At 55.7% G+C, this 27,741-nt stretch overlaps 6 protein-coding genes across 6 annotated transcripts; 1 reads left to right on the top strand and 5 right to left on the bottom strand.

Moving 5' to 3' along the window:
• Positions 1-40: 40 nt before the first annotated feature.
• On the bottom strand, positions 41-1,511 carry F5144DRAFT_604850 (S-adenosyl-L-methionine-dependent methyltransferase; the record flags this gene model as incomplete). Its single annotated transcript, XM_066791378.1, has 7 exons — positions 41-232; positions 304-534; positions 592-624; positions 700-753; positions 849-856; positions 1,051-1,259; positions 1,411-1,511. 7 exons carry the CDS (start codon positions 1,509-1,511, stop codon positions 41-43), a joined length of 828 nt encoding a protein of 275 aa, XP_066642103.1.
• A 145-nt stretch (positions 1,512-1,656) lies between these two features.
• F5144DRAFT_322134 (uncharacterized protein) lies at positions 1,657-2,839 on the bottom strand. The gene is made up of 2 exons (XM_066784057.1): positions 1,761-2,839; positions 1,657-1,666 (listed from the first exon to the last, which is right to left on the bottom strand). Exon 1 carries the CDS (start codon positions 2,520-2,522, stop codon positions 1,896-1,898), a length of 627 nt encoding a protein of 208 aa, XP_066642102.1. The 5' UTR covers positions 2,523-2,839; the 3' UTR covers positions 1,657-1,666; positions 1,761-1,895.
• An 11,042-nt stretch (positions 2,840-13,881) lies between these two features.
• F5144DRAFT_321860 (uncharacterized protein) lies at positions 13,882-15,756 on the top strand. Its single transcript, XM_066784056.1, has 2 exons — positions 13,882-14,736; positions 14,807-15,756. Exons 1-2 carry the CDS (start codon positions 14,074-14,076, stop codon positions 15,566-15,568), a joined length of 1,425 nt encoding a protein of 474 aa, XP_066642101.1. The 5' UTR covers positions 13,882-14,073; the 3' UTR covers positions 15,569-15,756.
• Positions 15,757-17,706: 1,950 nt separating this feature from the next.
• On the bottom strand, positions 17,707-18,466 carry F5144DRAFT_321840 (uncharacterized protein). Its single transcript, XM_066784055.1, has one exon. It carries the CDS (start codon positions 18,194-18,196, stop codon positions 17,813-17,815), a length of 384 nt encoding a protein of 127 aa, XP_066642100.1. The 5' UTR covers positions 18,197-18,466; the 3' UTR covers positions 17,707-17,812.
• A 4,281-nt stretch (positions 18,467-22,747) lies between these two features.
• Positions 22,748-24,784, bottom strand: F5144DRAFT_321763 (uncharacterized protein). Its single transcript, XM_066784053.1, has 5 exons — positions 24,557-24,784; positions 24,404-24,477; positions 24,305-24,337; positions 23,835-24,209; positions 22,748-23,772 (listed from the first exon to the last, which is right to left on the bottom strand). Exons 1-5 carry the CDS (start codon positions 24,618-24,620, stop codon positions 22,837-22,839), a joined length of 1,482 nt encoding a protein of 493 aa, XP_066642099.1. The 5' UTR covers positions 24,621-24,784; the 3' UTR covers positions 22,748-22,836.
• Positions 24,785-25,375: 591 nt separating this feature from the next.
• F5144DRAFT_321766 (uncharacterized protein) lies at positions 25,376-27,653 on the bottom strand. Its single transcript, XM_066784054.1, has 2 exons — positions 27,087-27,653; positions 25,376-27,037 (listed from the first exon to the last, which is right to left on the bottom strand). Exons 1-2 carry the CDS (start codon positions 27,222-27,224, stop codon positions 25,631-25,633), a joined length of 1,545 nt encoding a protein of 514 aa, XP_066642098.1. The 5' UTR covers positions 27,225-27,653; the 3' UTR covers positions 25,376-25,630.
• Between the last annotated feature and the right edge of the window lie 88 nt (positions 27,654-27,741).

The raw sequence follows: 27,741 nt of genomic DNA, 5'->3' as shown, positions 1-27,741 counted from the left end.
CCAGAACTAGCCCCTTCTATAGCCGCGGCCGTAAGCCCAGTCAAGACTTGGTACCGCGCGCGATAAAGATCTTCCTCTTCACCGCGGTATCTTCCTCCTTTGAAAAGTGGAATACCACCGCCACCTCCTCAATCCCAAAGTCCTTGCTTACCCCTGCCTCCTCGTAGATACGCCTGATGTGCTCGTGCGAGAAGCCATGGTGGGTAACGGTCGACATGGCGGGGTGCGACTCCTGTTTCCATGCTGTTAGCCACGTGCTCGCTCTGTTCTACCGTGGGCCACCCCGAAGCTAGCTAAACTCACATCCATCTTGTCATGCGGCAAGAAATCCAGAATCATCAGCACGCCTCCCGTCTTCAGCCGCTCGGCCAGCCGGCGCGCCGCCAGGGACGGGTCGTCAAAATGATGGAAGCCGAGGCCTACGGCGGCGATATCAAATCCCGAGAATTCGGGCGCGGTAAGCGCTGCTGGGTTGGGGTCGTCGGGGACGCAGAGGTTGCCTTGGTAGGCGTGCATCTCAGACGGGGCGAGGCCCTGGTTAGGTGTTAGTCAGACTTTGGGTTTGGCATATCGAAGGTATCCGGGACATACTTGATTCTCGACGCGGGTGTTGTAAGCGGCAACCTGGCGTCTGTTGTTAGTTGTGCGTGTCCAAGAGGCAGGGGTTGTTGGATATGTCAACAAATAACGGAGACCTACCATGTTCTCCGACAAATCGATCCCAACACATTGGGTGGTGTAAGGGGCAAGTGCCTGTGCATGATCGTCAGAATTAAATCATAGGGAGTTGTTGACAAGTCTTCCAAGGACGGAACTTGAGCCCTTGTCTCTGGTTAAAGATGACTTACCCTAGATACTACAGAGAGAGTCAGCCGTGCCGCCCTTACATCAACGAGAGTCAAAGAGCATAGTGGAAGAAGATACATCTGCGACCAAGAACAGCCGAGACTGCTTTTCTTGACACATTCAAACCCCCAAGGCAAAAACCAAAACAAAGAGGGGGTCGGGGGGTCCACGCAACTGTGTCTGGGAAGGAAAAAGGAGACTCACCAACACCAGTCCCACAAGCATAATCCAACAGCCTCACGCTCCTCTGGGCCGTTTCACCCTTCTTCTCCACATCGTCGCCGCCGTCGCCATCCTCATCGTCCTCCTCATCCGCCCAGTCGACGCCAATGAAATCGACCCTCGCCCGGATCTCCTCAATCAGCTTGTTCAGCGTCTTCTCGTGCCTGGCGTCATATTCAGCGGCCAGCTTGCTATAACCACAGACTGCATTAGCCCCCGGTCTATGGCTCAGGAAAAGGGGCGGTTGTGCAGTTTTATTTAGAGCCACCGCGGCCCAAGTATCCCCTCCGTTGATATAACTTCCGCTTCCATGCTAAAGAAGCTATCGGGGAGCCCACTTACTTGAAAAATTCCCGGTTCTCCTCTGTGGCGGCGGGCCCAGTCCCATGGTGATGGTGGTGGTGGTGGCTGTGGTTGTGGTGGTGGTGATGGTGGTCAGACATGTTGAATCAGGGGTAAGGGTCGGAGGAAGTGGTTGTTTCGTGAAGGTGTTGTGTGGCTTTTTAGGGTCGTTGGGCACTAGATAGTGAAGCGTTGTGGTTGATAATGAGGTAAGTGGTTCTGTATTGATGACTTTGTTTACACAAGATTGCTGGTTCTGTCATATAAATACACATCAGTTCCATCAGTTCTGCGGATACATCTCGGCCACTTTCGCCGAGGAATGACGTGGAGAGTTCCTGTCAACGAACAGAGTTTTGAGACACACACTCGGAGAGAAACGATGAGTGGCTAAGTCAGCGAAAACTCTCCAAGCCAGTTGATGAGACTTAGAGGATTTTGCCTGGTGATATCCTTGTGGTGTTTGCTGCCCGGAGTTACCCTCCTTACAACATACGGTATGTACATACATACAAGTAAAGCCCGTCAGATCTTCCAGTCTCTTGCAAGTCACACACACTCGACAAAGCACAAAAACGGAGCTCCCATCCTCTCCTTTGTGTAGCAGGCGGAAAACGAAGGGACTGTGACGGCCAAGAACCAGCCGTGGACGGACGGGCCAGGACGGGACGGGAGCGGGACGAGTGAGATTGGACTATGAGGACAAACGCAATCAAGGACGTACCGGAGAGGACCGAGACTCGGGAGTCCAATGAGATAAGAAAGTCATGCAGCGGCAGATGGTCGAGCCGGAGCGGCAGCCAACAAAAGAACAACAAAAAGAAAAATGCTTTTGAACCGATCCTTGGGTCCTTGGGTCCGCCTCTCGACCGCCCCCCCTCCATCCCTCTTCCAAACCCCCCCAAACCCCGCAAATGGGGTCGACAGGTCACAAAAAAGCTGGAATATGACGCTACGCTGTGAGAGGTTGGATAAACTGGCCCCGATTTGAGGGCCGATTCGCCAGCACGCCATTTTCCGCACTTGACCCCGTTCGGCAGCGACGCCGCCATCTCGGGGAGCATGTCCAAGACGTATTGGATGCTTTGGATGCCAAAAACCCCAACTGGCATATTTTAGCGTGACCTTTGGGGTGGTTCATTCTGACAAACGGGGACGAAGCGATCGCGCCGGCGATCCCATGGGAAGGAAATGCATGACCCCGCCCTCGGTCCGCAGACAGACCAGACCTGTCCATGTTGCAAAACAACACGCCCCCGGGGTGGGCAGGGACCAAAAGGGTTGCCCATCCCCGTTACCCAGTGTTTGGGTACGAAGTACGGGAGAGATGTACCTTTGTATGTGACTATATGTTGCACGGAGATGCAGAGCAGCATGCCGGCCACTGAGAGCGGTGGCCAGGTTGACATGGATCATGTCACTGGCTGGTAATGTTGGTGGTCTTCGCCTCGTGTGTGTATGTGTGTGTGTATGTAGACAGCAGTCAGGGAGAAAAGAAAAGGTCTCACACGCCCATGCGCAACAAATCTGTGCGACGCAGCCATGCTTCTTCGGACTGGCTGCGTCTCATGAATGTCTGGTGTGACCGAGAGCGCCTCCCCATACTCGAAATGCCGGCCGGTGTGCGGCCTATCCAAATGCCTCAAGACGGGCAGCCGCCGGCTGGGCTGGGCTGCGGCATGTCGGTGCTGCACGGCGAACTGCACGACGAACAGAACGGCAAGAGGCTTTCTGCGAGTTAGCGGGTTAGCTGCGCAGGGGCGGGGAGGCTGGTGTGCTGCTGGTCGGCGTGGTAAGCCGGGGGGGGGCAGGGTCGCGAAACAGGAGAGCGGCGCGCGGCACGGCGAGATGCGAGTGCACCCCCCCCCCTTCCATCGCGTCCCTTGTGATCAGTGGACCACCGCCCTCTCTCCTGCGCGGTAGGGAAGGATGGGGGACCATTGCAGACGAAGCACATACATACATGCAGTCATGCTCTGTAGGTCGCTCGGTAGGTAGGTACCGTACATACAGTAGTGTACACACACACACACACACACACACAACATACACACACACATCCACACACGTATGGATAAGTGCCACCAGGTCGTTAGCGAGACCCACGCGGTGATCCGGGAGCATTCCGTTTTCGGGGAATGATTCCTTCGTATTACTCCTCTCATCAGGTTGGTCTGACATGTCGCGGGGAGGCTTGGATGATGTGCGCCCGTGGGGTCTCACAAGACTTGTTTCCCGTCCGTACCCGCTTCGGGAGGAACTGTCAGATCCCACATTTTGGAGCGGCACATCTCGGTACGCTTCAGGGTGTTACAGCGTGCTGGATAATAGCGGTGCCCCCTATTATTGGCTCGAAACACGGGCGCGGTGCAACCCCAGCGGGGCCATTGGGCGGCTTCCAGCGGGCTTTTTCAGGCCCTTCGTTGGGCCGTAAGAGGCGTCATTGCAGCCCCCCCACGAAACTGGATTGCCTGACCGTTGGATCGACCCGCGACAAAGCCTCCGTCGTCCCCCCCCCTCCCCTTGATTCTTGTTGCACGAAAATCAAGGCATGTCTGAAATGGTATGGCAACCACCACATCGCGTCCACAGCAAGCGGCAGCAGCCCAGACAAAAGATCACGCTCGCCGCGCAACTGCGCAGATGTGCGGTGCCAAGTCGAGCAATTATCGCGCGGCCCTGTTCGAAGGCGTGGGTGAGGGGGGGCGACAGCCCACTACACTACCTACATACATCAGCGGGCAGTCTCACCGCTGTTTGCCCGGCTTGCCCTTTGGGGCGGTCGTCTGTGGTCGCTTGTGGTCGCCTGTGGTCTCTTTGGCGGGAGGGGCGATGCGCGAGTGGTGGTACCGGACCCGAGCTGCAATAAATCACAATGTCGATGCATGGGAAACCTTCTGCGCACGGCTTGTCTTGTGCCGCGGGGCTGCTGATTCGGCAACTCGGCTGTGATCCAACCATGGCCAGGGGCAATCGAAAGGATCCCCGGGACCAGACGTCTTACCCGAGCCGCTGCGGCACAGCGCCAGCGCCAGCGCCCGTTGGTTTGTTCAAATTGGATGACTGAAACCCGTCCAAATCAGGCTGTGCCGCGAGAAACCACCGGGGGTTTTGCTGTGCCAGCGCATCGCCAACCATGTTCACGGCCCGGCCCCGACGCTAAAGTGAACCGGTAACGCGGAGACCCGGCCAGCCGATCGGCATGGACACAGCACGTCCTCGGCCATTTAGTCACCAATTGAAGCCCCATCATCGAGCTCGTCACGGTCCGCCCGTTCGAGGTCGGCGAACTTGGCGGAGACGTACGAATAACTAAATGCGCCGAAGGTAGGGTTGCCCTGCAAAGTTTGTGTTGCTGATGGGCAGACACTGCAGGATCCCACGCGCGCTAATATGTGCGAGTGATATCAATATGTGACTGCTGGCCGAGCCGTGCTGATTGATCTCCTACCCTCCGTGCCTCCGTGCCTCCCTCCCTTCCCTTCTCTCCCATCCCTCCCCTCATCCCTCAATCCACGGACATGCAGCTTCCGTGCTTTGTGACCGAAAAAGAAAGGACAGACCCTCCGCAAACAGCGGGTTTTTGTTTTGCTTTGTGCACCCCCGCCTGTCTCGACTCGTAATCGAACCGAACCCGGGAACTTGGTAGACCCTTCCACGCGATGTCATGTCGAGTGGCGAGGTTCGGACTTTGTCGCAATGATTTGATGGCACCAGTCCCAGAAAAAGGAAGCTAGTATTTTAGCCGGATTGTGCGTTTGGTGGTCGAGAGTAACTCCGGCGGTTCTGTTGGTCGTCGGCTTTCAGCGGTCAAACATTGGCTCAGCCCTACATGGGACAAATTCCAAGTTATTGTCGCCGAGTCGCTCCGGCCTGTGTCAGCCGACACTGGTTTTAGGCGAGGCGGGAGGCTTGAGAGGGTGCGAAATATGGAGAAGCAATGATTAGTTATGTACTTGATGTTGTGTATCGTAGATTTGTCGCCACTGTGTAGGTCTGGCGCCTCGTGCACTATGGAACGTGCAACTCAACCGACGACCGACGACCGACGACCGAAGGGAGAGGATGAATGACACCGGGAAGGGCGGGACGGGAAGTTACGGTATCGAATCAACAATCCTGTGTATGGTAAGTTTCGCGGCCCCCATTGCAACGTGGCGCGACAGGGAACCCTGGCTGCCCTTCCTCCGACCGACGCGATGGCCAAGAGCGGGAGCCTTGGAGGCGCGTCTTGGATTTGGGGTCCAATCAGCCAGGCGGGACGGAAACCGAGAGACACAATCGGAAGCTGGAGACGACGCCAAAACCCTCGATCGCCCACTTCCAGGTTTGTTGTGTTGCTTACTGACTGGTAGCCAAATGGGCGGAAATGTCCGGCGGACCTAGTGAATCAGGAGACCACACAAATTTTCAGTCCTGAGGGAGGTTCCCTTCACACAATCTACATGCTCTTGTCAAATGATCGGAGGGCGCTCCGTTCGCTTTTGTCCTTGAAGGTGGAGCGCTTAAGGTGGCATCGTGCAGACAGGCAGCGGAGAATCGGTGGCGGCCCAGGGGAAATGAGATGAAGGCTGGAGACTGGAGAGCTGGGGGAAATCTCGGCTGCTCCCAGGCTAACTATCTCAGGTAGATTCCAGCCCCGCCAACAACATGAGATCCTCTCGTCTCTCTCGGGAACTGGCGCACGGGAGGATGTGGGGTGCAGGACGGGTAAGTCACGTGAGAGCCAAGCCATGCGCTGATTTGTCTTGGGCACCTCGGATGGGTCCTTGTGTTGGTTGAACAAAAGGCGGCCACTCGGCCATTCACGACTGCGCGAACCCATCGCGAACCAATTTTGGAAAGAGATTGGTGCATCCCAAGATCGCGATACGAACAGCGGCTTGGGGGCGAAAAGTTTCCCCAACCGGTTGACCGCCTTTTCATGCATTTCTGGAAGGAGCGGCCTGGGCCCGGTCCCTGATTGTTTTACGCCGCTTGAGTGCGTCAGCGGATCGCCGTTGGTTGGCCTGCAACGACGCCAACCGTGGCCCATTTTTCCCTTGGGATTCCCGTGCCTCGCAATCGTCAGATGGTGAGGCATCGTCTCACCTCAATCGGCCGCCTTCCTTTGCCAAAATTATTTCAAACGGGGATTACATTGCATAGATATCCCATCTTTTCAAACGGGCCGGACACAAGGTCCCTTGCGCCGCCGCATTTGTCCGATGCCTGCCTGACTTGCTTTTGCTTGGGCGGCGCGGGGGGGAAGCAGTGTCTGGCGTTGGGCTCCGACTCAACCCTCGGCCAGAGGCTCGGAACTGGTCTACTTTCGTCTCGGTACTGACGGGCCATGACATTTTCTGCCGTTGGGAGAAGGCAACTACGAGGCGTCGGGGATGCACTCGGCCTTTCGTGGCACCGCGCGCTTCGCTGAATGCATTCTTCGCCGTGCTGGGAAATGACTGATCGTTTTTGTGTGTGGGGGGTGGGAGCGCCGAGCAAAGAAGGGGGTCAACTGATCACGATTTGGAACTTCCAAGGGCACGACAGTCGCATCCGAAGCAAGGGATATGCGGCCAAATGCAAATCAGTCATCAAAGGGGCACCCCCATGGCACTCGACTCCTCGTTGATGAGTGAGACCCGCTCGCTACTTCGTACTTTATCGCGGACCGTTTCGCCTTCTAGATCCCTTTCTCGAAATCCGGTGATGGAGAGAACTGGAACGGCGTGATCGTAGTTTTTTCTTTACAGGCAGGGACCCGTCGGGCTATGCTGGGGCGAGATGTTGAGGGTCGTCGCTCTTCTGACGGGCGTGCGGATGATCGTGATGAGCTGGGTGAATGGTTCGATTAGTTGAATGAACCGACAGCAGGGTCCCTGTTCATGGGATGGGGTCGAGTCAATTGCGTGAAGGCTACACTGCATTGGGGAGGCATGTTGATGCCCGATACATATGAGGGCTTCTAATCAGGCCAGTCTCGTGCCAGTCAATCCTTGATTTGCCCAGGGCTGTCAGGCTCCATTTGTGATGTCGCCCATCAACAAGATACTGGTGTGTGCCGCTGCTGTTTGGCTCTCTTCGACCCTGTCGACCCTGTCGACCCTGTCGACCCTGGTGTTTCCTAACCGGCGCGCATTAGCGCCCTCGCCTCCTCGAAACCGTGTGGGACCGTCACGCAGCATCGCCTCCAGGACTCATCCGGACGGAGACTAACCCAAGGCAAGGGAACGGCGGGCGCGGGACGTTCCCGTACCCACTGTCCCGTCTGTGTCATGTAGTATCAATGTGTAATACCTTCAGTAAGACGGTAATTACCTGACTTCGTACGCTTGATTGCTACCGTGTAGGGCATCTCCAAGGTACCTATGTAGATCAGGCATCAACGAACATCGTCTTTGACATATCAGGGACATCCTTTGCGGTTTCTGGCCTTGCTATGTATGGCCTGTGCAATATTAGCCCGAAGCAACTGTTACCGGTTGGACAACCACTGAAAAGAATTCGGTACTTGTGCCTCATCCCTTTTGCTGGTGCGAATAAATCAGCGATGCCACCCAAAGTCTCTACATGCTGCATGACTTAGGACGCTGTGCTCGTGGGCGGGTTGACAACCGACTTCCCCTTCGGCCGGCAAACTTGAAAAACACACACATATTTATCATTAAGGCGCCTTGTCAGCGATACAAAGAACCAAACCACAAACTACAAGATGTACGGGGTGTATCTAGTACTAGAGATAAGAGATGCGGTTGTTGCCGTTGTTTCTTGGATTCGCGCACGGAGCTGCCTAATAGCCCGATCCTAGCCAATAACACTGCCTAGAGGTAGGCATGCATAGGTAGTTGGGACTCGCCCTCACAAAACAGGACCTGGTCTTGAAACAACCAGCCGAATGCCATTCGCGCCGTGCGAGAGGCGTTCGGTTTTCTCATGGCGCACGGCCCTGGCTCCGAAACTCGACGATGCCTTCAAAATCCTAAGTTTCTTATTCTTTGTCTCATCAAATGTTTGGCTAGCTCGAGCAAAGCTAGCGTAATGGCTGTTTCCAGCGTTATGCAGGGAGAGCGAGCTTTGTGATTGAAACACGGCATTGGTGGCGACACAACCTGCCACTTGTCTCAACATGGGTTCCTCGTGCCTTGGAGCTGGAAGAAGCGAGCCTCGGGGAAGAATGCGATCCAGAAACCCGTCAGCCAATGACTCCCACAGTTGCATGTGCCGCAGCGGCCTGCCATGCGGGAGCAGTCGAAAGGGTGCAAGGATGCAGATGAAACGAGCCAATCAAAGGTTGGACCCGGAAGAAGGACAGCGGGATGAGCCTAAAGAGGGGACGGGCGCTCGGGCGGCACGCGAATCCATGCCGCCGTCACTTCCATCGATCCATCCGATCCTTGTCCCCACCGGCTGAGGGTTGCTTGGCAGCGGAGAAAGACGGGCTCGCCGAATCGACAGCGCCCTTGCACCCATTCTGCGCCCTTGCCTTGGTACAGAGAGCCGGACACCCGAGCACACAACAGGGTGGGTTTTCTGCTGATACTGTGCAGAGTGTGACGGAATGGCAACACCTACGAGGCGGGCTGCGGCGTGCCGCCAGTTCCTTGGTGGTGTGTGACCATGACCACCGCCGGCTTTGGATCGAGCTGCCGGAGGCACGGGTGCCGGGGCGGGGACGCAGAGCCGACCCACCGTCCATTTTCGGTTTCGAGGAGGAGTTTGGCGACGAGGGCTTGCAACCCACCCTAACTCCCTAGCCACTTCTTCATGTTCCTCAGGTATTGGGTATGTATGTATGTACGTCTGCACCGCCCCGACGACAAGTACCCCCTTAATGTTCGTTTTTTTTGTGACCAATGCCTGCCGCGGGCCATCTCTGCGCGGGGATGTTCCACCTCAGCTCGGTACGATCTGCTGATTCATTAATTTAGTACAGCTAAAGTAGCGTGGTCTTCCGCGCCGGAATATGGGCGTTGATTCGTCGTCGGCCCTCTGCTGCAGCGTGCTTTGGACGTCGTGATGGCGGGGCGGGCGGTGGTTTGCGAATAATAACGGCGGCCTGCTTCCCCGTCAATCTCGGTGAGTGGTTCGGCTGCAGGTTCTATCATCTCTCATTTTCCTTCGAATGCATCTCTCGCCACCATGCTGCAAGTCGCCACAAAGGGCGATGCAGGTGGGAGAGCTTTCATCTCTCAAAAGTAAACAGGTGCGAGAAAACCAATCACGCCGTACCGGAACTCGTAATCAAGCGGGAGAGCGACGCTCCATGGGACAGCTCCGGAATCGGGAAGGCATCGCCAAAGTTGGTCGGACAAGGATAGGCTACTTTGGGGCGCTACAAACAGACTGCGACATTTTCAAGTCGCGTAACCTAGCCCGACCGCTGCGGTGACCCACTGCTCACGAGGACATGGTGGCCGGCTGAGGATGCGGGCAGAGAAGCATCGAACTGGGAGAATACCCCTGCAACGCTGGTTTCCCAGCGGCTCGGGAGAGATGCGGTGGCGGCGATGCCCCGCCATTCAGCTGGAGGCGCCATTTCGTCCTTGGGCCTGAACCGTCTCCTCCCGCATCGTGGGGCGGGGCATATCGACGGCCGTCGGCGTCTCGGCGGGGAGAGACCCCCCAAAGCGACTATGTATGTACATGCACATATGTTTTTCGAGGCCTGGATTGCTGCGCCGTGTAATCGGCGGCTCGATCAGATCTTCCCTCCTAGGCGCCTGCGCGGGAAGGCCCGCAAGACCAAGTTTTGGTTGCGCCTGAGCTCTCGGCAAGGCCGGGGTGCGGCGAGTGAAGCCCACGGCTGTCGACAAGCGATGCCCTCGGCCCGGCTCACGTCGGACGGTCTAGAACACAGCTCGAGGTTGTCAATGTATCGCAACGATTGGCACGCAGCGAAGGCGGGGTTACCCAACCTCGCGGCAGTGACACATCTGAGGCCAGCGGAGGCAGAAAGACACAGACACAAACGTGCGGGACGGGACGGAAATTTGGTTGCTCGATGCTGCTGCGACCCGTCAAGTTTCTGTCCGGTGTGCCACAGGAATGATCGATCGTGCGAGTCAAGGAGCACGAGTGACGGGATGAATTGCAACCCCACGGAAGCCTGCTGCTCTCTTGCCTCGGTCACCGCTTCCTCACGTCGGATGGTTGCGCCTTCCCTCCCGTCCGAACCACCGCATTTTAATTTCGGTGATTCTTGTATCGAATCTGATGATGGCTCTTTCCTTCACCCTCTCCGTTTACCCTCGGGCCTGGGGGTTTCAAGGATAGCTGCCCGAGTTGCTTGTACGACGTGGCAAATGCAGCTCTGGTCTCCCTGCAGCGGAATGCTGATTGCATTTCTCGCGTATCACGGCCGGCGTTGAGCGTCATCTGCAAGCAAGAGGTAGGTGCCCGGGAGTGTGCCATCCGTCTCACCCTACAGTGGTCGATCAACTTGACGCCAAATTGTATCACACGAGCGTGTTCAGTCTCAGCTCATGATGGCGCTGACTTTACGCATGCAACAAGCTCGATCGGCACTCAACTCGAGGAATGCCATCAGTTTGACCAGATGTGGTTTGGCGGAATTCCTAGAATTACGGCGCTTCTCGGTCGTTCTCGGTCGTTCTATTCGATGGGATGGGATGTCTTGTAAAACAATTTCTACGGAGATTCATACGCGCACTCGCTTGAAACAATAAAATATTCCGAAGCCATGTAATCAATCCCCGCATCCTGAATTTCAGTTCCTCGAGCAACTGCACGAATTAAGTGTTGGACATTCCTTTTCAACCCGCTCCTTCGGCTTTTTGCACAGGATAGCCGTTTAGTAAGTCTCTACCGGCGTGTTTTGATAGCCTATTCTCAAGAAACGCCGTGCTGGGTTTCGAAGCCGAGTTGCTGCGAGCCAAGCCGTGATGGATGGATGGTGACGACAACTTGACGAACAAGCCACGAACACACACACACTGTACATATCGAGGAGTCAGCAGCGGTCGCCGACCTAATGAGTGCACCGGGCCGAAGCCAAGCATATCGGTCGGCCTGTGTAACCGAACTGGCCGAGGCTTCGGGCATGTCTTTCGGATCGAGAATCGGTTCTTGCTGGCACTGGCTTAAGCCCACCGTATTCTTACGGAAGCCTTCCATTTCAAGAAAACTTGGACTTGGTATTCTTAGCCCTGCCAGCACTAAGTAAAGTAGCCATGCTTCACACCGTCAGCGCCACCCTACTTTGGCCTTGGCCCCCAACCAAAGCTAGCACAAATAGAAGCGGACGCGCAACGATCAGGCCATTATTTTTTAGGAACGGCGCATAGGCGTCCTGCGATCTCCTCAGTGCCAATCGGTAAAGTTGTGTTTTGTTTCGCGTCTGGTAGAGTTATTGCGTGCGAGATGGGAGTTGAGAAGAAAACGCCGTGTTTTGGCGGCAAATAAGGGATCAGAGCCCCTGCCCTGCGGCCCCAACTGCGACCCAGCGCCGCTTCGCGGTCATGACGCAGCAAAACACAACAAATATCGACTATCTCATGGAATTGACAGACTATGTTTTAGTGGGTGCCTCTGAAGCTAATATCATGATTAGCAAGCCGCTGAGGGCATGCCCATCGGGATCAGAATATTGCATTTCTGGCACTGCATCTGAAGTTTTCCTGCTTCGTGGTGAGAAACGGAAACACATGCGTATTGTAAATAACCGGCTTCCATGTTCCTTACTCTGGTAAATACCAACACATCCCTGGCCCGGGCGGGAACGCCCACCCCGGGCAATCGCCTGAACTGGGACCGCGGCCCGCACCTGCTCCCCAGCAAGAAGTTCCGTCGCTTCCATGATCCACCCTTTCCCCAAGCCACCACCTCCGTTGCTGGGACCGGTTCAGGGGACCCCTTGAAACCTCGACCTTGCCCACTTCGCCAGTGGCCCACGGAATTCGGTGCTGGGGTGTTGCGCATGCGCCGCTGAGCCTGTGACCCAACACCTGCTGCGGCCACATCATACGGGAACACCGACGAATCCATCATAAGCAACCCATCTTCGTCAACACCCGTTTTCCTCCCATCTTCCCCGATCCTCACCTGTTACAATATTGGTTCAACACACTGATCTCAGATTTTCCTCATTTCCTCCTCCCGGGACTGCGACCCCACATCAGTCAGACCAAACGGCGAAGCCCCAGCTTGGCGCTTTGATAATTGAAGCTCTTCCATCATACCTCCCTTGTCCACCACCCCGGGCCAGCCCGAAATCCCGGAACATCTTGGGTCTTCTTCTTATCTGTGAGGAACTCGATCCACCGACAAGTTACAGCAACCATTTGACAAGCCGGGTTCGGCCTGCTCGTTCTCGAATTCGATCAATCGCTAAACTTGAGTCGACCGCTGGCAAGCGGATCCAGTCACGTTCTTTCAACCGGCAGGAACGGGCAGGGTACCGTACCTTGTTCTGGTATGTAGTGTATTTTACGCTTACTGTACATACACTCCGTATGCGCCTCTCTTTTCAAAGTCACACATTCGACTCACCTTGCCGCTCACCGAACGGCATCGTATCGGCTGGGGCCGGATTGAGCGGAGCATTTTCCCTCCAATTCTCCATTTCTCCATGGGAGGCGGTCAGGAAAGAATGGATGGTAGAACCAGTTTTCCTTGGTGCAAGCGCATCGTCTTAAAATGGTTCCCTGCCAGCCTGCGTTCCTTCCAATTAACTCCAAGTATGGTCACTCGGTCGAATCCGCTCCAGTCTAGCCGTGCGCACAGGCTTTCGTTCCCACACCCTGCCCGTGCCGGCTCTGCGACATTCCTGGCCGATGCAACCACCCCCCCTCCCACACACCACCTTGTACCCCCAGTACCATGCAGCTAGCACCTGCACAATACGCCCGTTTCCGTTTCCTTCCCGCTTTCCATCCATCATCCATGTTCCACCCCCCCCTTCTCTCCTCCCCTCCCCCTGCCGTTCTGTCAGCCGGTGCCTCCTTGGTTACCCACTGTGGGCGATCGAAACTGCTCACGCTTCGCTGCTGGAACGCTTGGGAAGGCGCTTGATTCGCTACAGAAGGAGCGGCCTGCGTCCTTCCCACTCCAAGGGGTCTGATGGTTTTCATGCAGCCCCCTTGGTTATTTTGCCTTTTCAGCCCCCGCTGGTCGTGCCCACCCGCATCTCATCCAACGCTAACTTTCGGGACCCAGGCCGTCAGCACAAGGGAACTCCCGCTCCTTGCTTTGATAAAAAGGCTCGTTCCAGTTCCCGCCCCCCGGGCGCAACATCCATACATCATTACCCGCCCACCTTCCTTCCCAACCCCAGCTGATCCGCCCACCTTTTCTGTCTATTTATTCGTCCATCCCACCCACTTTCCCTCCCCGCCGACTTCGTGGCTTCATTTTTCAACTTGTGACCCATTGCACCGGTTTTTGTCGCCGGGGCCTTTGCTTGCTGCTGGGAATTACCACCAAGGGTCACGTCACTTCACTCTCTCGGTCAGCTGGACCTCGAACCCGTCTTGACAGGGCCAAAGGCGACTACTTGCACGGCCTGCCAAGAATACCACGACCCTCGCAACTGGGACATTCACATGTCTCTCTAGTTTGCCGGTAACGAGGGTCACTCTAGAGTAAAAATCACTGAAACGACATCCTCCCATCCCATCACTCTTACGCCAAACCGTACCACACACATACCCACGGTCATTGAAAATGGCAGACGAATACCGCAGAGGACGGGTGGAACCACCACGAGATAATGCTGAAGACCTGCGCTACCCACCTCCTCCCGAGGCTGAAGACCGAAGGCGACTCCCCACGACAGGACCAGACGGCATGGCCCTCCCGCCCATGCCCTATCCGCCCCCTGGCCCGCCGTATCAATCGGATCCGCGGTACCAAGAGAGGGCTTACGCACCGGACCCCAGATACCAAGCGGACCCGAGAGGCTGGGTGCCGGAACCACCAGCCCCGAACGGCTACGCTCCCCAGCCAGATGCACGTTACCCTCCACCTTTTCCCCCCCAGGACCCGCGTCAGTTTGAAGACCGGCGGCAGTTCGATGACCGCAGGCCGTACGACGACAGGAGGCAGTACGACGACCGGCGGCAGTACGACGACCGGAGACAGTATGATGAGCAGCGGTTGTACGACGAGCAGAGGCAGTACAACGACCGGAGGGGGTATCCTCCTGACCCATACTACGATCCGCAGCAGGCGCCGCCGGGCAGGGGCGGGTACGGTGCCGACTACTATAGGTACCCGCCAGGGCCTTATTACGGAATGGGCCCTCCGCCACCACCGCCCCCTTCTCAACAACAATCCGCACCGAGGCAAAGGACGTCGATTGCCTGCCGATATTGCCGCAAGAGAAAGGTATTTGATTACAATCAGCCGAGTGCCACCCTACCACAGGAAGTTGTGTTCTGACTTGGTATTTTGATAGATCCGCTGCAGTGGCTACACGCACACCACTAATGGTAAATGCACCAACTGCGACAAACTCCGAATCGACTGCATTTTTCAGCCTGTGTCGTCGAATTCCTCGGCCGCTTTTGTCCCGGTGTCGGCCGTCCCGGGCGGAGTTCCGCCGGGGACGCCGCTCTATGGGGCTTATGGCCAACCTTTACCTCCCTCCGCCCAGTCAGGTCAGCAACCTCGTGCTTATCCGTACCCGGCCGCTGAATACACTCCACCGATGCATTCACCCACGGGGTCTTACCCACCACCACCTTACGACGACAAGGATCCTAGCCGCCGACGAACCCGGCCGCCGGAGGAGGAGCACAGCGCTCGACCGCCTCCGCCAAACTACCCGCTTGACGATGACCCCCGAAGGCGATCTCCTGTTTCAATCCATAGCAACGGCACCCCGCCCACAGTTTACCACTCGTACCAGCAGAGCCCCTATGACCGGGACACACCGCCCACCCCGAATCAGAACACACCCAGTCGCCCCATCCCGCCACCGTCACAGATGCGAAACTCGCAAGCCGGGCCATCCCAGACGCAGCAGCAGCAGCAACTACAGCAGCAGCAGCAGCAGCTACAGCAACAGCAACAGCAGCAGCAGCAGCAGTCTCAGCTCCCACCTCAGGCAAAGAGCCAGCCAAATCCAATGAGTCTGGATAACCTGATGGGCCCCGCACCGCGTACAGTCAACGAAATTGACCAAAGTATGCTGGGGAGGCTGAATCGGCGATCGTGATTGCGTGGGGGATTTTTGGCGCTGGTGGCAGGTCGGAATTGAAAACCCGGCGGCCTGTTGCTCGTAACCAGTAGCAGAGTTGGGTGGTCAATTCGGGAAATAATCGACTTGGTCATACAAGATTGCGCCGCGGGGGTCGGCGGTCAGGCATTTTCATCATCTTCTAAAAAGGACAGAATAATGCAAGCGCAGTCCTCACACGCTATTCTTTCCTACCTTGTTGCTTCCGCTTATCTTGATTCCCGTGGTTTCCATTTTTCTCCATGTTTCGTCTGTTGGGCGGTTTCCATCATGTCACGAGGCTGAAATCAGGCGGGGGGGTAGGCATATTGAGTTCAATGTCTATGGGCCAGGACTCTTTAACGAAGGGCATCCCTGTGCTAGGGGGTTATCTGCTTTACCTGGGTCGGCTCAAGTTATGTTTTTGGTCTTCAGTTAGAAGTGCGTGGTGGAAGAAAGGAATTGCCTCGCGGCACAATTGTCATCATGATCTTTTTCCCTTTTCGTCTGTCTCCCTCCCCCTGGCTGTGTCTATTTTCCTTCGCTTCCATTTTACTCTCTTCATTACCACTTGTGCTTTGCGAACACGATGTAAACAGTGAGCGGTCCGATTACGTTAGTTTTAGCAACACCCAACCTCAAGCCGGGTTCGGGGCGGAGAAAAAATCGAGGACCAGCGCTTTTGCTACAGGTAGCATCAAGTCTGGGATTCCTCTTTGACAATCCCCCAATCATCTACCATCCATCCGCTTGTCCCCCCCGGCAAACAGCATTGCCCAGCGTGTCTTTTTTATCCACTTCCCGCCGAGCCCCGGCCCCGTAGCTGCAGCAAACGGCCAGCAGCGTCCGACTGCGACCCTAAACAAGCGAGTCGGCCAACGATCGCGGGACAGATCACCATCCCGCAGTCGCCCCGGCAGGGATGACTGCTGTGTATGCCACTTAGCCCGCTCACTAAACCAGGATGGGGGAGGGGGGAGAGAGGGGTTGTGACGGTGGACGGAGCCGAAACACGAGAGAGAGAGAGAATCGGAGAGAATCTGGCCGCGGCACCAGATGATGTACCCGCACACTAACTACTAACTATGGGCACCTAAAGTATCTTCCCTACCTTTCACGCAGAACAGGGACGGGGAAAGCTGGAGCAACGAAAAAGAGCTCTGGCCGTCGTCCTCCTGCCCTCTCCGCTCCGGCGCCCGCTTACTCCAAAGTGGCATGATCCTCGCAAATGGGGTAGCGAAGTGCTGCTGATGCTACTTGCGGCGGCGGCGACGACGGCGGGGATGGGGTTGCCGGGCGGGCAAAGCCGCGGTATCCCGGCGACGTTGTTCAGGCATCGCTCGGGGAGGAGGGGGGGGGGGGGGGGCTGTCGCTAGGGCCATCGCCGCCGCAAGCTTAGTAAGGGAATGCGCGTATGTGCATGTAACTGGACCGGGCTGGACTGGACTGGGTCGGTGATGCGGGTGACACGCTATGCGGCGATGGCTCAGGGATGTGGCCGCTTGGTGCGTTGCTATGCCGATGGGGCCGCGAGAGCAACTATTTGCTGGCTGGCTGGCTGGCTGGCTGGCTGCCGGGCGTGCCGTGTTTTCTCTCGGGGCCTCATCCCTGGCCGACGAGCTATCACAACTCTTTTGCATGGCGTGGCGCTCCACCAACGCAAGTGTCTAGCCCTGGGCGAGCCACCGCTGCAACAACGGGACTCTTGGTTTTATTAGCCCCTATTTCATTCCGGGCTGGGAACATTCGGAGGCCAAGCCCGAAGGGTGTTTCCGCTTCGATGCTCCGGGGTGCTTGCGGGAGGGTTGATCCCTCCAGCTTGGAGTCGTTGGTGTCATTTACAGCCAGCTTCGTCAACATCCATCCGATCTCGTCTCTTCAAGTGGGTGGTTGCCTTTTGATTACTGGCTCGATGAATAATTCGAGCCTGTTGCAATTGGCATCTGGTCACACTCATTAATTTCACCGCTTCTTGATTGATTGATACTGTCGATGGAGTGACAAGAAAAGGCTGTGTAGCATAGGTACCTTAACAAATCCACACACGGAACCCCGTCAAGCGCCTTGAGGACACACTCCACAGGGGGTTGTTCTAATGCTTTGTTCACAGGAGATTGGCACTGCCTTGCGTCCTGTGCCCTTCTTCTCTCGTTCCCCAGCGAATCCGGCCTTCGCAAGAAAAGCAGGAAGAAGAACTCAGGTTCCCGCTGTGCGGCACAGAGGAGCGGCGCTGAAGAAGGCTCACTAGGGCGTGTAAAGTAAAAAAAAAAAGTGACGTATCATTTTACGCCGACTCACACCACCACCACTTTTGCTGCGAGGCAGTCCTTGTATCATATTTTGGGTAGGCGGGTTGCCGTTTTCAGGCAGTGCTGCAGGGCCAAAAGCATAATGGGCCAGCTTGGTGGCGTGGACTGCCCATACAGTGGCTAGCGGATGCCAAAAGGAGCGGCCAGCATGAGACCAACATTCGGCTGCTGCTGCGGCATCGCGGCGCTCGTGAGAGGACCAAAAGTCCGATCCTTCGGGCATCAGCGCCCCCCTCACCATCGCACCCAACGGAGTCAAACGCAGAAAAGAAAAAAAAGCAAGCCACATCCATGACGTTCCCATGATGTTATGCGACATGACTCGCAAAATAACACATCATCACCCCCTCAGTCCAATCATCACTAATCATCACCTGATCACCGGGTATACCCCAGGCCAGTGGGACTTCCCGCTTTGCATTTGGCGATCCAGCGGCCCCCAGGCTTGGGCATTGATGAATCAATCAGTGCTGAGCCCCGTCACGGGCCGAGCCCCTTGTGGGAAAAGGGGCAAGATGGGAAACTGACTTGCGGCCATGGGGGGGTTTGATGTGGAAACGGAGGCTGTATTACTGCGTATGGGTTTTGTAAGAACGAAGAACTGAAAAACGGATTCGCGGTCATTACAAAAGAACCTGCGCGATGACTGTTAGTTTTCGAAGTGTGTCTATCAGGCAACAGACCGACAAGGGACTAGGAATGGCCCGGGTTGCTGAACGTAAAGGGGCCGGTGAGGAAGGGGAATCCCCGAGGCATCAAGATTGCGCATCACCCTCATTAGTGGAATGCGAAGAGCGGTCTGGGCGCTCTCGTTCCGGGAGGGATTCGCGGGAGGCTCCAGCCGTCGTGAGATCTTACCATGGCACCAAAAGATCAGACTGATCAAGAGATTGCGCACTTGATGGAGAAAAGGTGGCGGATACTCTTCGCTGATGACGTCTCCATTCACAAATTGTCCTCTTCTACGACGCCATTTTCATCGCCACTGTGGTTAGTTCGTATTGGAGCCTGGAGAACTGCGGCTACAACTGATCAATATGCCGGCAATACCTTCTCTCTCTTGCCCTAACGACCGTTTCAGTCCGTTAAAGCGGCAACGAGAACCGGCAAGTCCACTCTACGGTGGTGTGATCCCAGAGGGAAATTCGATCTGAGGTGAGCCTTGTCCTGGTTTGTGGCCCATGTCGCGAACGAGTTGCCGGGAGGGCTCGCTCTTGGAGAGAAACTAAAATAAAACATTGGATTTGTCAAATTGTGCGGGAGGGCAGTGCCACGCGCTTGCTTGGTTTCAAGCTTCTGATCGGGCAGTTGCCTTCTACCCTACCTATCTAGGTACCTGCCTAACCTCTGCCGTAATTACCTAGCTAAGAGGAAGGATCGAACGGGTTAATGCGAAGCACCAAACGAGAGGAACCAAACGAGAGGAACCCGCCGCATTCAATTTGTGCCCTTAGCCAAACCCGACAAACTCAAAAAAGCGCCCCCAACTCCGGACAATAGGTCATTAATCCCCAACCCCCCTAAAACGGCGCCCATGTGCTAATAATGTCCTTCCAGAAGTGCTGTTGGGTCCCCTCAACAAAGCGACCGCTCCTCGCCCCCCCCCTTCCCTCCGACCGGTTTAAATTTAGCAACCGCCTAGCCTTACGGCCGCCCCCCTTCTCGCCCACCTGTCCGACCCCAAGAACGATCGGAATTGGTGCCTCTACGATAAACAAGAGCTCGGGGATTAACAAGCTTCAGGCTCGGCGAATAGCCCTCCACCGACTACCGCGCCGCAGTGGGCTCTTCCGATAACCACCAGACCAGTGCGGCCAGAATGGCTGGGGGCATTGGAACTTTACACCATTTTACCCTCTTCGGGAACCTTGCTTGGACGAGGGTTTGGCGCTTATGAGGCCGCAACGGGTTGGCAGGCTGCTGTCAGCTTACTGACGTGCCGAACCACGTCAAGCACCCCGGGGAAGCCTAGCGACCAGCCGAAGGATCAAGGGGGGCCGTGCAATCATGAAAAGACAGAATCAAAAGTCTCCGACATAGAGGCTTCATCAAACCGAACTCTCGATTGGAGAGCGGAACTAAACATGAGAACGGACGTCAAGGCGGTTATGGAATGCCGGCCTCGGTGTTGCCGGAAGAAAATCAGAAATCAACTCAACTCATATCGTTGAATCCTTCCAGACGGTAAGTTAGGCCATGGCCCTCACCACCTGATGTCTACTCCTTGCGCCTGACGCTGACGTCTGCTTACCAGAAAAAGCCTCGTGGACAGAGTTGAACGCGCGTGGTAGAGATGTCCTCATGCCTCACTTGGCAGCGGTTGGTAATCCGATATCTAAGAGACATGTCACCGAGCCTGTCTGACTGGTTAGGGTCCGACTAGCTGGGGGCCTGACTCGGGAAATACGCCACGAGGTATTGATAAGTCCTTGCTGAGGTCTAATCAAGGCTCAGTAGCTAAGTAGGGGACCTGGGAAACCGCAAGCCCAAAGCCATCCCTCGGTTTCTTCACAACTCGTTGCCCAGAAACTGTATGGAAACTGACCAAGGGAAGCAGGAACTGGTTCGGGACCATGTTTCCTCCCACTCCCATACTAACTCCCGATAACGTAAGAACAAGCCACACCGCCCAGCACAAGATTCTGCTTCTCAACACTTGGTCGAATGTGCAGAATCAAACAACGTTACCCGCCCTCGTCGTACCCCAGGCCCATCGCGCTCATCTTGGTGGAGACTTCAACATGGGTGTTAACAAGGGGCGTTGCGAGGGCAACGGCCATTGAGTGGAGTCTGGAAATAAATAGCTCCAATGGTTTTCAATCGTCAACATCATGGGTGCAAGGGGTCTTGGGCCTCGAGGTTCGTTGTTTCATTTATTTCTTACCCGACCAGAGTTGTGAAGAGTTGCCGAGTCGTTCCCACTTACCGGAGGCGAGCCCTTGAAGTCAAGGTTGCATCGGCCGCCAACAGCATCTTCGTCGTCTGCTCTTATATCTTTAGTCTGGAGTGTAGTCTATCAGGAAGGGAGACTAGTTGGTTCCTTAAACTGTTTCTTCACAATGATATGTGAGGTAGCGCAAACAAACTTGCGTCCCAGAACTCACACTCAGTACCCGAACCGACGAGCTTGCGGTGACTTACCAAAGCAAACAAAAGAGTGTACTTGATACAAAACTGTCCTCAAGTGCCATGCCTCGGGATACGAGTAGGTGGCGGTTGGGCATGGGCGGCATGCTCCATATTGCCCTGCGAATTTGGACTGGCCCCATCGGGGTACATACTTCCAAGTCTAATGAGGGGACAGAGTGCACAAAGTCGTCATAGTAGTATTCTGTGTCGCACAAGGTAACTGCGGCCTGCGGCCACCTGATTTGTATTTTTGCATTACGGCCATGCTGGGGCCAACCAAACAACTTTGCGAAGCCGACAGCAGAGGGACTTGCTGAGTTAATTAGGTTGGCACTATACCCAGAATTCAGAGACGAAGAAGATACGTATGAGTCCCAGCCCCGAGGAGGAAGCGAAGCACGGCTCAAACGACTTACGAATGATTCGGGAGCATTGTGGTCATCTGTTGATATTGAGCCCTAACCCTTGCAATATTCCTTGCCAATGTCCCCTTGAAGGTATTAACCGCGTTTCTTATCCCCCCCTTCTCGACAATCGTCAAAGTGAGGCAAGGGAGCACTAATTAGCTGAATAGAATGATATATAAATTATACGAAGCGTTGCTTGGAGCGGCCTCTATGGACATGAGTTGGCCTCTTCGCGATAGCATCACGAAAAAAGGGTTAGTATTTTCTCTGGGAGAAATGCAGGTAGGAACAAGTGTTGTATGTAGCTTATAGACAAAGTCTCTGATGGCTCGACTTGGAAAATAGGTCGAGATATTTGGTGTTGGTAATTGACTAGGTTCTTGAATAACTTAAGTTGAAAGACATTAATAATAACAACTAAGCGACCCTGTTGGTTATGATTAGAGAACGGCGAAGCCTAGAGCTGTGATGAGGGGATCATTTTTATGGACAGCCTAGCATTTTAACCTTGCTATGTTGTTGACTGAGGGGCCCAGCCAGCGTCAATCCGGTGTTTACTTGCAGTGGTAGTAGTGGTCTCGATGAATGGTTGCAGAACCGCAGTGGCTGGTCAACAGTAGATATAGAAATTCCACATCCCCCAATATCACCGACCACTCCTAGATAGCTTAGTAGCCAGTGAGGGCAGTCGAGGGCGAACCCCCTTCTCGGAGCAAACCCCAGATAAGGTTTCGTAACCGGCTACCTCCCTTCAGGAGGGCAGCCGGCGAGCTTTTGCTGCCACCGTACCTAGCTAGTCACATCGCCGCTACAGGAGGGTGACCTTGTTTTCCAACCTCTTCCATTTGTTACTTCTTGGTTTGGTACTAGAGTTGGTCGTCATGATAGGTCTGATATCTACTATGCAATGAGTGAGTGCCGAGTGTATTTACTAACTAATCGCCAAGCTAATGTAAGTGAGTGTTTGGTCCACAGCCCACTTTACCGACATCAGTAGCGGGTTGCCTTCAGGCCGGAGGTGAGTGCGGTGATCGCGGGGAACCGGCAGGAAACTGGAGCTTGTGGTGAATAACATAAACGGCCATACCGACATCCGGCCACTTGAATAGAAGATGACCAGATAATCTCGCGTATGTACAAAGCCGTCGTCAACCACACAAGGGGGTAGATCCAAAGGAAGAAGATATCTCGGATCACAAGAACAGACTGAAAGCGAAAGGTCGCGAAGCCATGTCTTCCCGCTCATGGAAACACGCAAAAAGTAGCAACGCAAGAGATAATCCTGCCATCTAGGGGCCAACAAAAAAACCAGCAGAGCCACATTTCCCAACCATAAGACACCCAAGCCATAAATCAACGATCATATCTCTGAAAAACGGAACCACCCGGGTCACACACACACACCGCGAACGACCAAGGGTATCTAGTACCGATAGACATGCCCCCCATCCTGTTTCGGCGTCGCCCTGTACATGTCCGTCCCATCATCCGACACGGGCGTCACGGGCTCCGCCCTCCCCTTATCAGCCGCCGCCCCCGAGGACGAGCCTCCGCCAAACCCGGGATGGAACGGCTCGAATGACAACCGTGGCGGGCCGCGGTCGCCGCCCAGCGCGCTACCGGCTCCCGGCCGGGATGAGGAGCCGCCGGCTGCTGCCGCTGTGTAGTGGGACTCGGTCGGCGGGTCACGGAAGGGGTCCTGGCCGTCATCGTCGTCGTCGGTGCTGTGGCGGCGAGGCGTGCCGCTCGCCGAGCGCGACGGGCCGGCGATGGCTGCGCTGCTGCTGCTGTGATCGTGCGCGTCGAGGTAGGCTTTTCCCTTGCCGTTGCCCCCTGTTCCGCCTCCGCCGACAGCTTTCCTGGCCGGGACGGGTGGCACGGAGCCCGGCTGGTCGATCGGTGATGGGAGGTGCGGCGCTGGGCTAGAGGTGCTGGACCGGCTGTCTCCGAGGCCGAGCTGCTTCTTGGCTTGTAGCAGGGCGCGGCGGTGGTGGTTCAGTGCCTGTTGCAGTTGTTCGTTGGTGTCGATGAGATTTTCCATCGTGTCGTTATCCGGCCCGGGGTTCTCGGCTGTCATGTACCCTTGTATACTGCGGGATGCGCTCGTACACCGGTCCGAAAACTCCTTGATCAAGTCGTTGGAGAGGAATTCGGAGGCGGGGGTGCACGCGACGACTTGCTCTAGAAGTTTGGCGGACGACCGCGCTTCTTCTAACCGGTTCGTGAGCTCGACTGGGTCTGGAAGACGCTTGCTGTGGCCCGGCCGAGGATAGTAAGCCTGGGGTTGATGCTGAGGGTATGGGTTGAAGCCCGGCGGTGGCATCATCATTGACGGCTGGACTGGTCCACCAGACATTCCCTGTGTAGCAGGTTAGCGGATAGACTAGACTTTCCCCGGCTCGCTTGTCGGCCGGCACTCACCCCATAGGTTTTGTAAGCCTTCTCCTTCTCCTTTTTCCACATGTCGATCATCGGGGCTAGCCCCTCGTCGAGGGTTTTGTTGGTCTCGAACGAGTCCAGCGTTTCCATCAGGATTTGGCGCACGCTCGCATCCTTTCCCGATCTGAGCAACTCTTTGGTGGCATCAATAAACTTCTTGTCCATGAACTTTGTAAAACCCGGGCCCGGGTTGTCGGCGAGGATCCGGACTAGCATGATGGCATTATATTGGCATGATGGTTTCGACCAGTAGTCGCGCTGCAGGAACTTGCGGATCAGGCGGGCGGATTCGGCAGCGGCGGCCGGGGAGGCAACGGTCGCCTCGACGATCGAGGGAAGGAATACCACATCATCTCCCTGTTAAGCGCACAACAATGCGGAAATTAGCTTGCCGTTCTCCATCAAGTGTGGCCATCACAAGGCAGCGCGGGGCAGGCGAGCCCTTGACGTACCGACGAACTTCCCACGGACAAGCAAAATTGCTTCTATGTCTCCTAATTAGCATCCGCGATGTGCCAGTCCGGCCGGTGATCGACGAGGTTGGTTCATACCACACAGCGCGCGGCAATCGAATCGGGTGTATCGTTTGCGTGATCGATCGGTGTTTCGTCAACGCTGCCCGTCGCTAGCAACAACACGTCAGCATCCCGGCCGCTATGGATTGCGCGTAGACGGGATATCCTGGGGAGGAACGACGCCCTTACATCCACCAAATGTCTGTCGTTTTTTTAAGTTGCCCAGCACCTTGTTCATGCTAAAGCCCCCCATCTTGTCGGATGCGACAACTCAGCGCGCAAGACCGTTGCTGGCTTCAACTCGATGCAAGTAGTGCGCAAAGGATGTCGAGATGTCGGAGGGGGAACCTCGAGGGGTGGCGGGATAGGAGCAGCCCAAATACCGCCAAAATAATTGTTTCGTTTGGATGCTGTCGCGAATTGCCAGCAACTGGTGATTCCTGTGGCTTATAATTACCGCCAGTGTCGTCTCGCCGCCCTCCGCGTTCTGGCCGTCCAAGCGCTAGGCAGCAAGGGTCCTGGTCTCCCTCGGCTCCGTTTTCACTGCAACGCAGTCTTAGGATTTGGAGTCACCAAAAACAACGAATCCCAAATTGATATTATGTACTTCGTAGAAGGCAACAACTCCGAACTCTAACAAAGTATGTAGTGTGGGACAATGTCACCCGCGGGTAACCTGTCACGGGGTGGTTGCGCCAAGGGACCAGACGCGTAGATCAGACAAAACTGGGGAATCATCAACGGAGAGACGACCAACCTTCTCCCAAGAAAGAAGTGGCTCATCTCTAAGAGAGGTCAACCTGACCCCAAACTTCTCGCCGACAATGGTGTTGGCCACGGCGAAAAGTGTTGCCAAGCCGGACATAAGAGTATGCACTGCCTCGCTGCCGTCGCCGGGACGCGCAAGCAACCATCGCGATCGACTGCCGTCCAGTGTCCACCAGTTGTCCGGTGGGAGGCCCCGAAAAGCGTTGGCTTTGACTTCGACAACCCAAAGACCGATAAGATAAGCCCCGCAGTCATTGTCTCGGCCCACAATCGACCTGCAGCGGAGTAACCATGTGGCTGAGACCTTGAATGCGCCGCTGCAGGTCGACTGGGGGGACGTTAGATGATAACTAAAACATCCCTCGGCAGTACAACGTGTGGGGGGCTGTTAGGGAGGGAAAATCAAGCTCTACACGTAGGTGTCTAGCTACCTAGATTGTACGTAGATGTACACCCCTGCCATCCTATCAGGTACATCATAACTACCTTGATCTTCTATTCTCCGTCCTCATCGGGGGAGAGATCTTCAACGACAAGGTTGCCTCCCCTGCCCATTTTCTCCCCGACCGTTGCTGCTGCACTCGGCTCGAATGTCTCCCGCGGCAAGACCGATGCGATTTGAAACCCGTATTTGTGTTCGTAGCCCTCAGGCTTCTCTACCTTCTTTCCCCCGGGCTCCGCTTGCAAGAGCTCATAACATTCCACGAAAGCGTACAGTTCGTCTAACGTCGTCGTGTTGGTAAATTTGCGAATCACCCGACCGGCGCCTGACGAGGGAGGCATGTTGAGCGCCAGACGGACGACGTCCTTTGCTGCGGTATCGGGCTCCGGTGCGATGGTGGTCGCCCGCCATTCTCTCCATCTCCGCCGCTGCTCTTGTAGGCGGACGGCTGCCTCGGCCTCCTCCTGCGCGCGCTTCTCCGCAGCCGCCGCCGCCGCCGCCGCCTCCCGCTTCTGGCGCGCCCTCTCCCGATCCGCGGCCAGAGACCTTTCGTAAGCCGAATCTTGTTGAGAGCGGAGGTCTCGTGCCATCTCCTGCGCGGCTCGCTCTGACCGGACGCCGTTCAGGTCGGGGCCGTGTTTGGTGATGGCACCCTGGATCCCAGCGAGGTATGCTTCTGCTGTCAAGGACCCGGCAAGGAGTTTTACAATGCCCATGCGTGTGCTACCCTCCTTGGGTGTGAGGCAGATGACGCAAGAGAAGGGGTATTTGGCACAGTTGTACTCCCTGGAGACTTGGTATGCCTCCGAGTCCAACACGTTTCCTCCCCATACAATGACATTGTTGGCGGGATCGTTGATAAAGTTCACGACCTCGGGTGACAAGAGCGTGTTCCGGACAAAGGTCTCCGTGTCGTCGTGTTCCGGGGATAACAAAACCGTCAGTAAGAATTTGAGGTCCCTCTTGGCTGTGTCAAATGCTTGGGCATGGCCGCCCTCGAAGAACGGGAGGCCGTGTGCTCCGTATTCTTCTTCGAAATCCCGCCGAAACCTCTGGGCTGTTTCCTTGGGGAGGGTCACCCTTCGCCCGCTTGTTTGCCTCAATCCCTTCGAGATGGAAGATGCCACAAGCCGCGGGCGTATGGATTGTGGTAGGAATGATAGGAAATAAAAGAGCGACCCGAAGATGCCAGCGAAGACCTTGTATCCGAATCGAAACGGCGCGAAGAGCACAGCGACCAGGAATGGCGTACGATATAGCACCGAGGGACGGGGCACAACGCGTGGGGCAGGTTCTGTCTGAGGCCGCCTTGCCGGTCGGTGTGGTCGGTTGCCAGCATCTAGCAAGCTCTCGTGTAGATTTTCATGTCTCGCTGTGGCCCGGGGAATATTATCGTGTGCTGCCTGGGCTTCGGCGACTGGGTCGGGGCCTTCGCCATCAAAGAACTTGGCAATAGCAATCTAGACGGAAATCAGTTTAGGTTGGTCGTCGTAGAGACGGCGTACTGACCTGCACGTTCCACTGTGACCTCTCAAGGAGAGGAATCGCATCCTTAATCTCTTGGCTTGTTACATCTGTGTACTGTTGGAGCGCTTCCTGCTGAGTTGCAGAAAGGCTGTTCAAATCGAAATCACCCGCGCTCGTCATCCTGCGTCGAGAGGACGCCTCGCCCGTCTAATCTCGACGTATTAAAGAGTATATATTGGTCGCATCAATTGTGGTGCAAAGAAGTCGGAATCATGGGAGAATTTGGCGTGTGCGGAAATCGGAAATCGGGTGTCGAGTGAAACCAAGGTCGGGAGGAAGGCTCGGCTACTTAAAGTAGGTACTGTCCAACGGTTGAAGGTGGCACGATCGTAATCCAAAGGTACGGACTAGTGCTCCGTGATATCGTCCAGTGCGCAGCTACAATTTTTCTTCTGTGTCCTCGGGAACAAGTTTTATCTATGAAGTAGTTGGGGGAAATAACAAATCAAGCGGATACTTCAAACGCTGCCAATTGTTGATGGTTGAGTGGCCTCAGCTCTTCACGATGAGGTCAGCATGCCATGGGTGCACATGCGTGCTGAGACCCTCGTGGCGGGTAACAATGCCACTAAACCCTTGCGGCTGATCTTCAAACAAGGGACACAAAGACAACGCCCCAATCCCGTTACCTGCATAT

Source organism: Chaetomium tenue (assembly GCF_020726465.1).
Source record: "Chaetomium tenue strain MPI-SDFR-AT-0079 chromosome Unknown F5144scaffold_5, whole genome shotgun sequence".
Classification (NCBI taxonomy): domain Eukaryota; kingdom Fungi; phylum Ascomycota; class Sordariomycetes; order Sordariales; family Chaetomiaceae; genus Chaetomium; species Chaetomium tenue.
The sequence above is the reverse complement of the archived record's forward strand: the minus strand, read 5'-3'. Positions and strand labels throughout refer to the sequence as shown.

What these genes read in the sequence shown, in the direction of transcription:
- F5144DRAFT_322134 (XM_066784057.1), bottom strand. Translation starts at nt 2,522, where the DNA reads ATGCCAGTTGGGGTTTTTGGCATCCAAAGCATCCAATACGTCTTGGAC.
- F5144DRAFT_321860 (XM_066784056.1), top strand. Translation starts at nt 14,074, where the DNA reads ATGGCAGACGAATACCGCAGAGGACGGGTGGAACCACCACGAGATAAT. An exon ending in GATATTGCCGCAAGAGAAAG is followed by an intron (nt 14,737 to 14,806) that starts GTATTTGATTAC and finishes GTATTTTGATAG; the next exon opens with ATCCGCTGCAGTGGCTACAC.
- F5144DRAFT_321840 (XM_066784055.1), bottom strand. Translation starts at nt 18,196, where the DNA reads ATGTCGCATAACATCATGGGAACGTCATGGATGTGGCTTGCTTTTTTT.
- F5144DRAFT_321763 (XM_066784053.1), bottom strand. Translation starts at nt 24,620, where the DNA reads ATGGGGGGCTTTAGCATGAACAAGGTGCTGGGCAACTTAAAAAAACGA. An exon ending in CGATTGCCGCGCGCTGTGTG is followed by an intron (nt 24,338 to 24,403) that starts GTATGAACCAAC and finishes TAGGAGACATAG; the next exon opens with AAGCAATTTTGCTTGTCCGT. An exon ending in AGGCTTACAAAACCTATGGG is followed by an intron (nt 23,773 to 23,834) that starts GTGAGTGCCGGC and finishes CCTGCTACACAG; the next exon opens with GGAATGTCTGGTGGACCAGT.
- F5144DRAFT_321766 (XM_066784054.1), bottom strand. Translation starts at nt 27,224, where the DNA reads ATGACGAGCGCGGGTGATTTCGATTTGAACAGCCTTTCTGCAACTCAG. An exon ending in GGTCACAGTGGAACGTGCAG is followed by an intron (nt 27,038 to 27,086) that starts GTCAGTACGCCG and finishes ATTTCCGTCTAG; the next exon opens with ATTGCTATTGCCAAGTTCTT.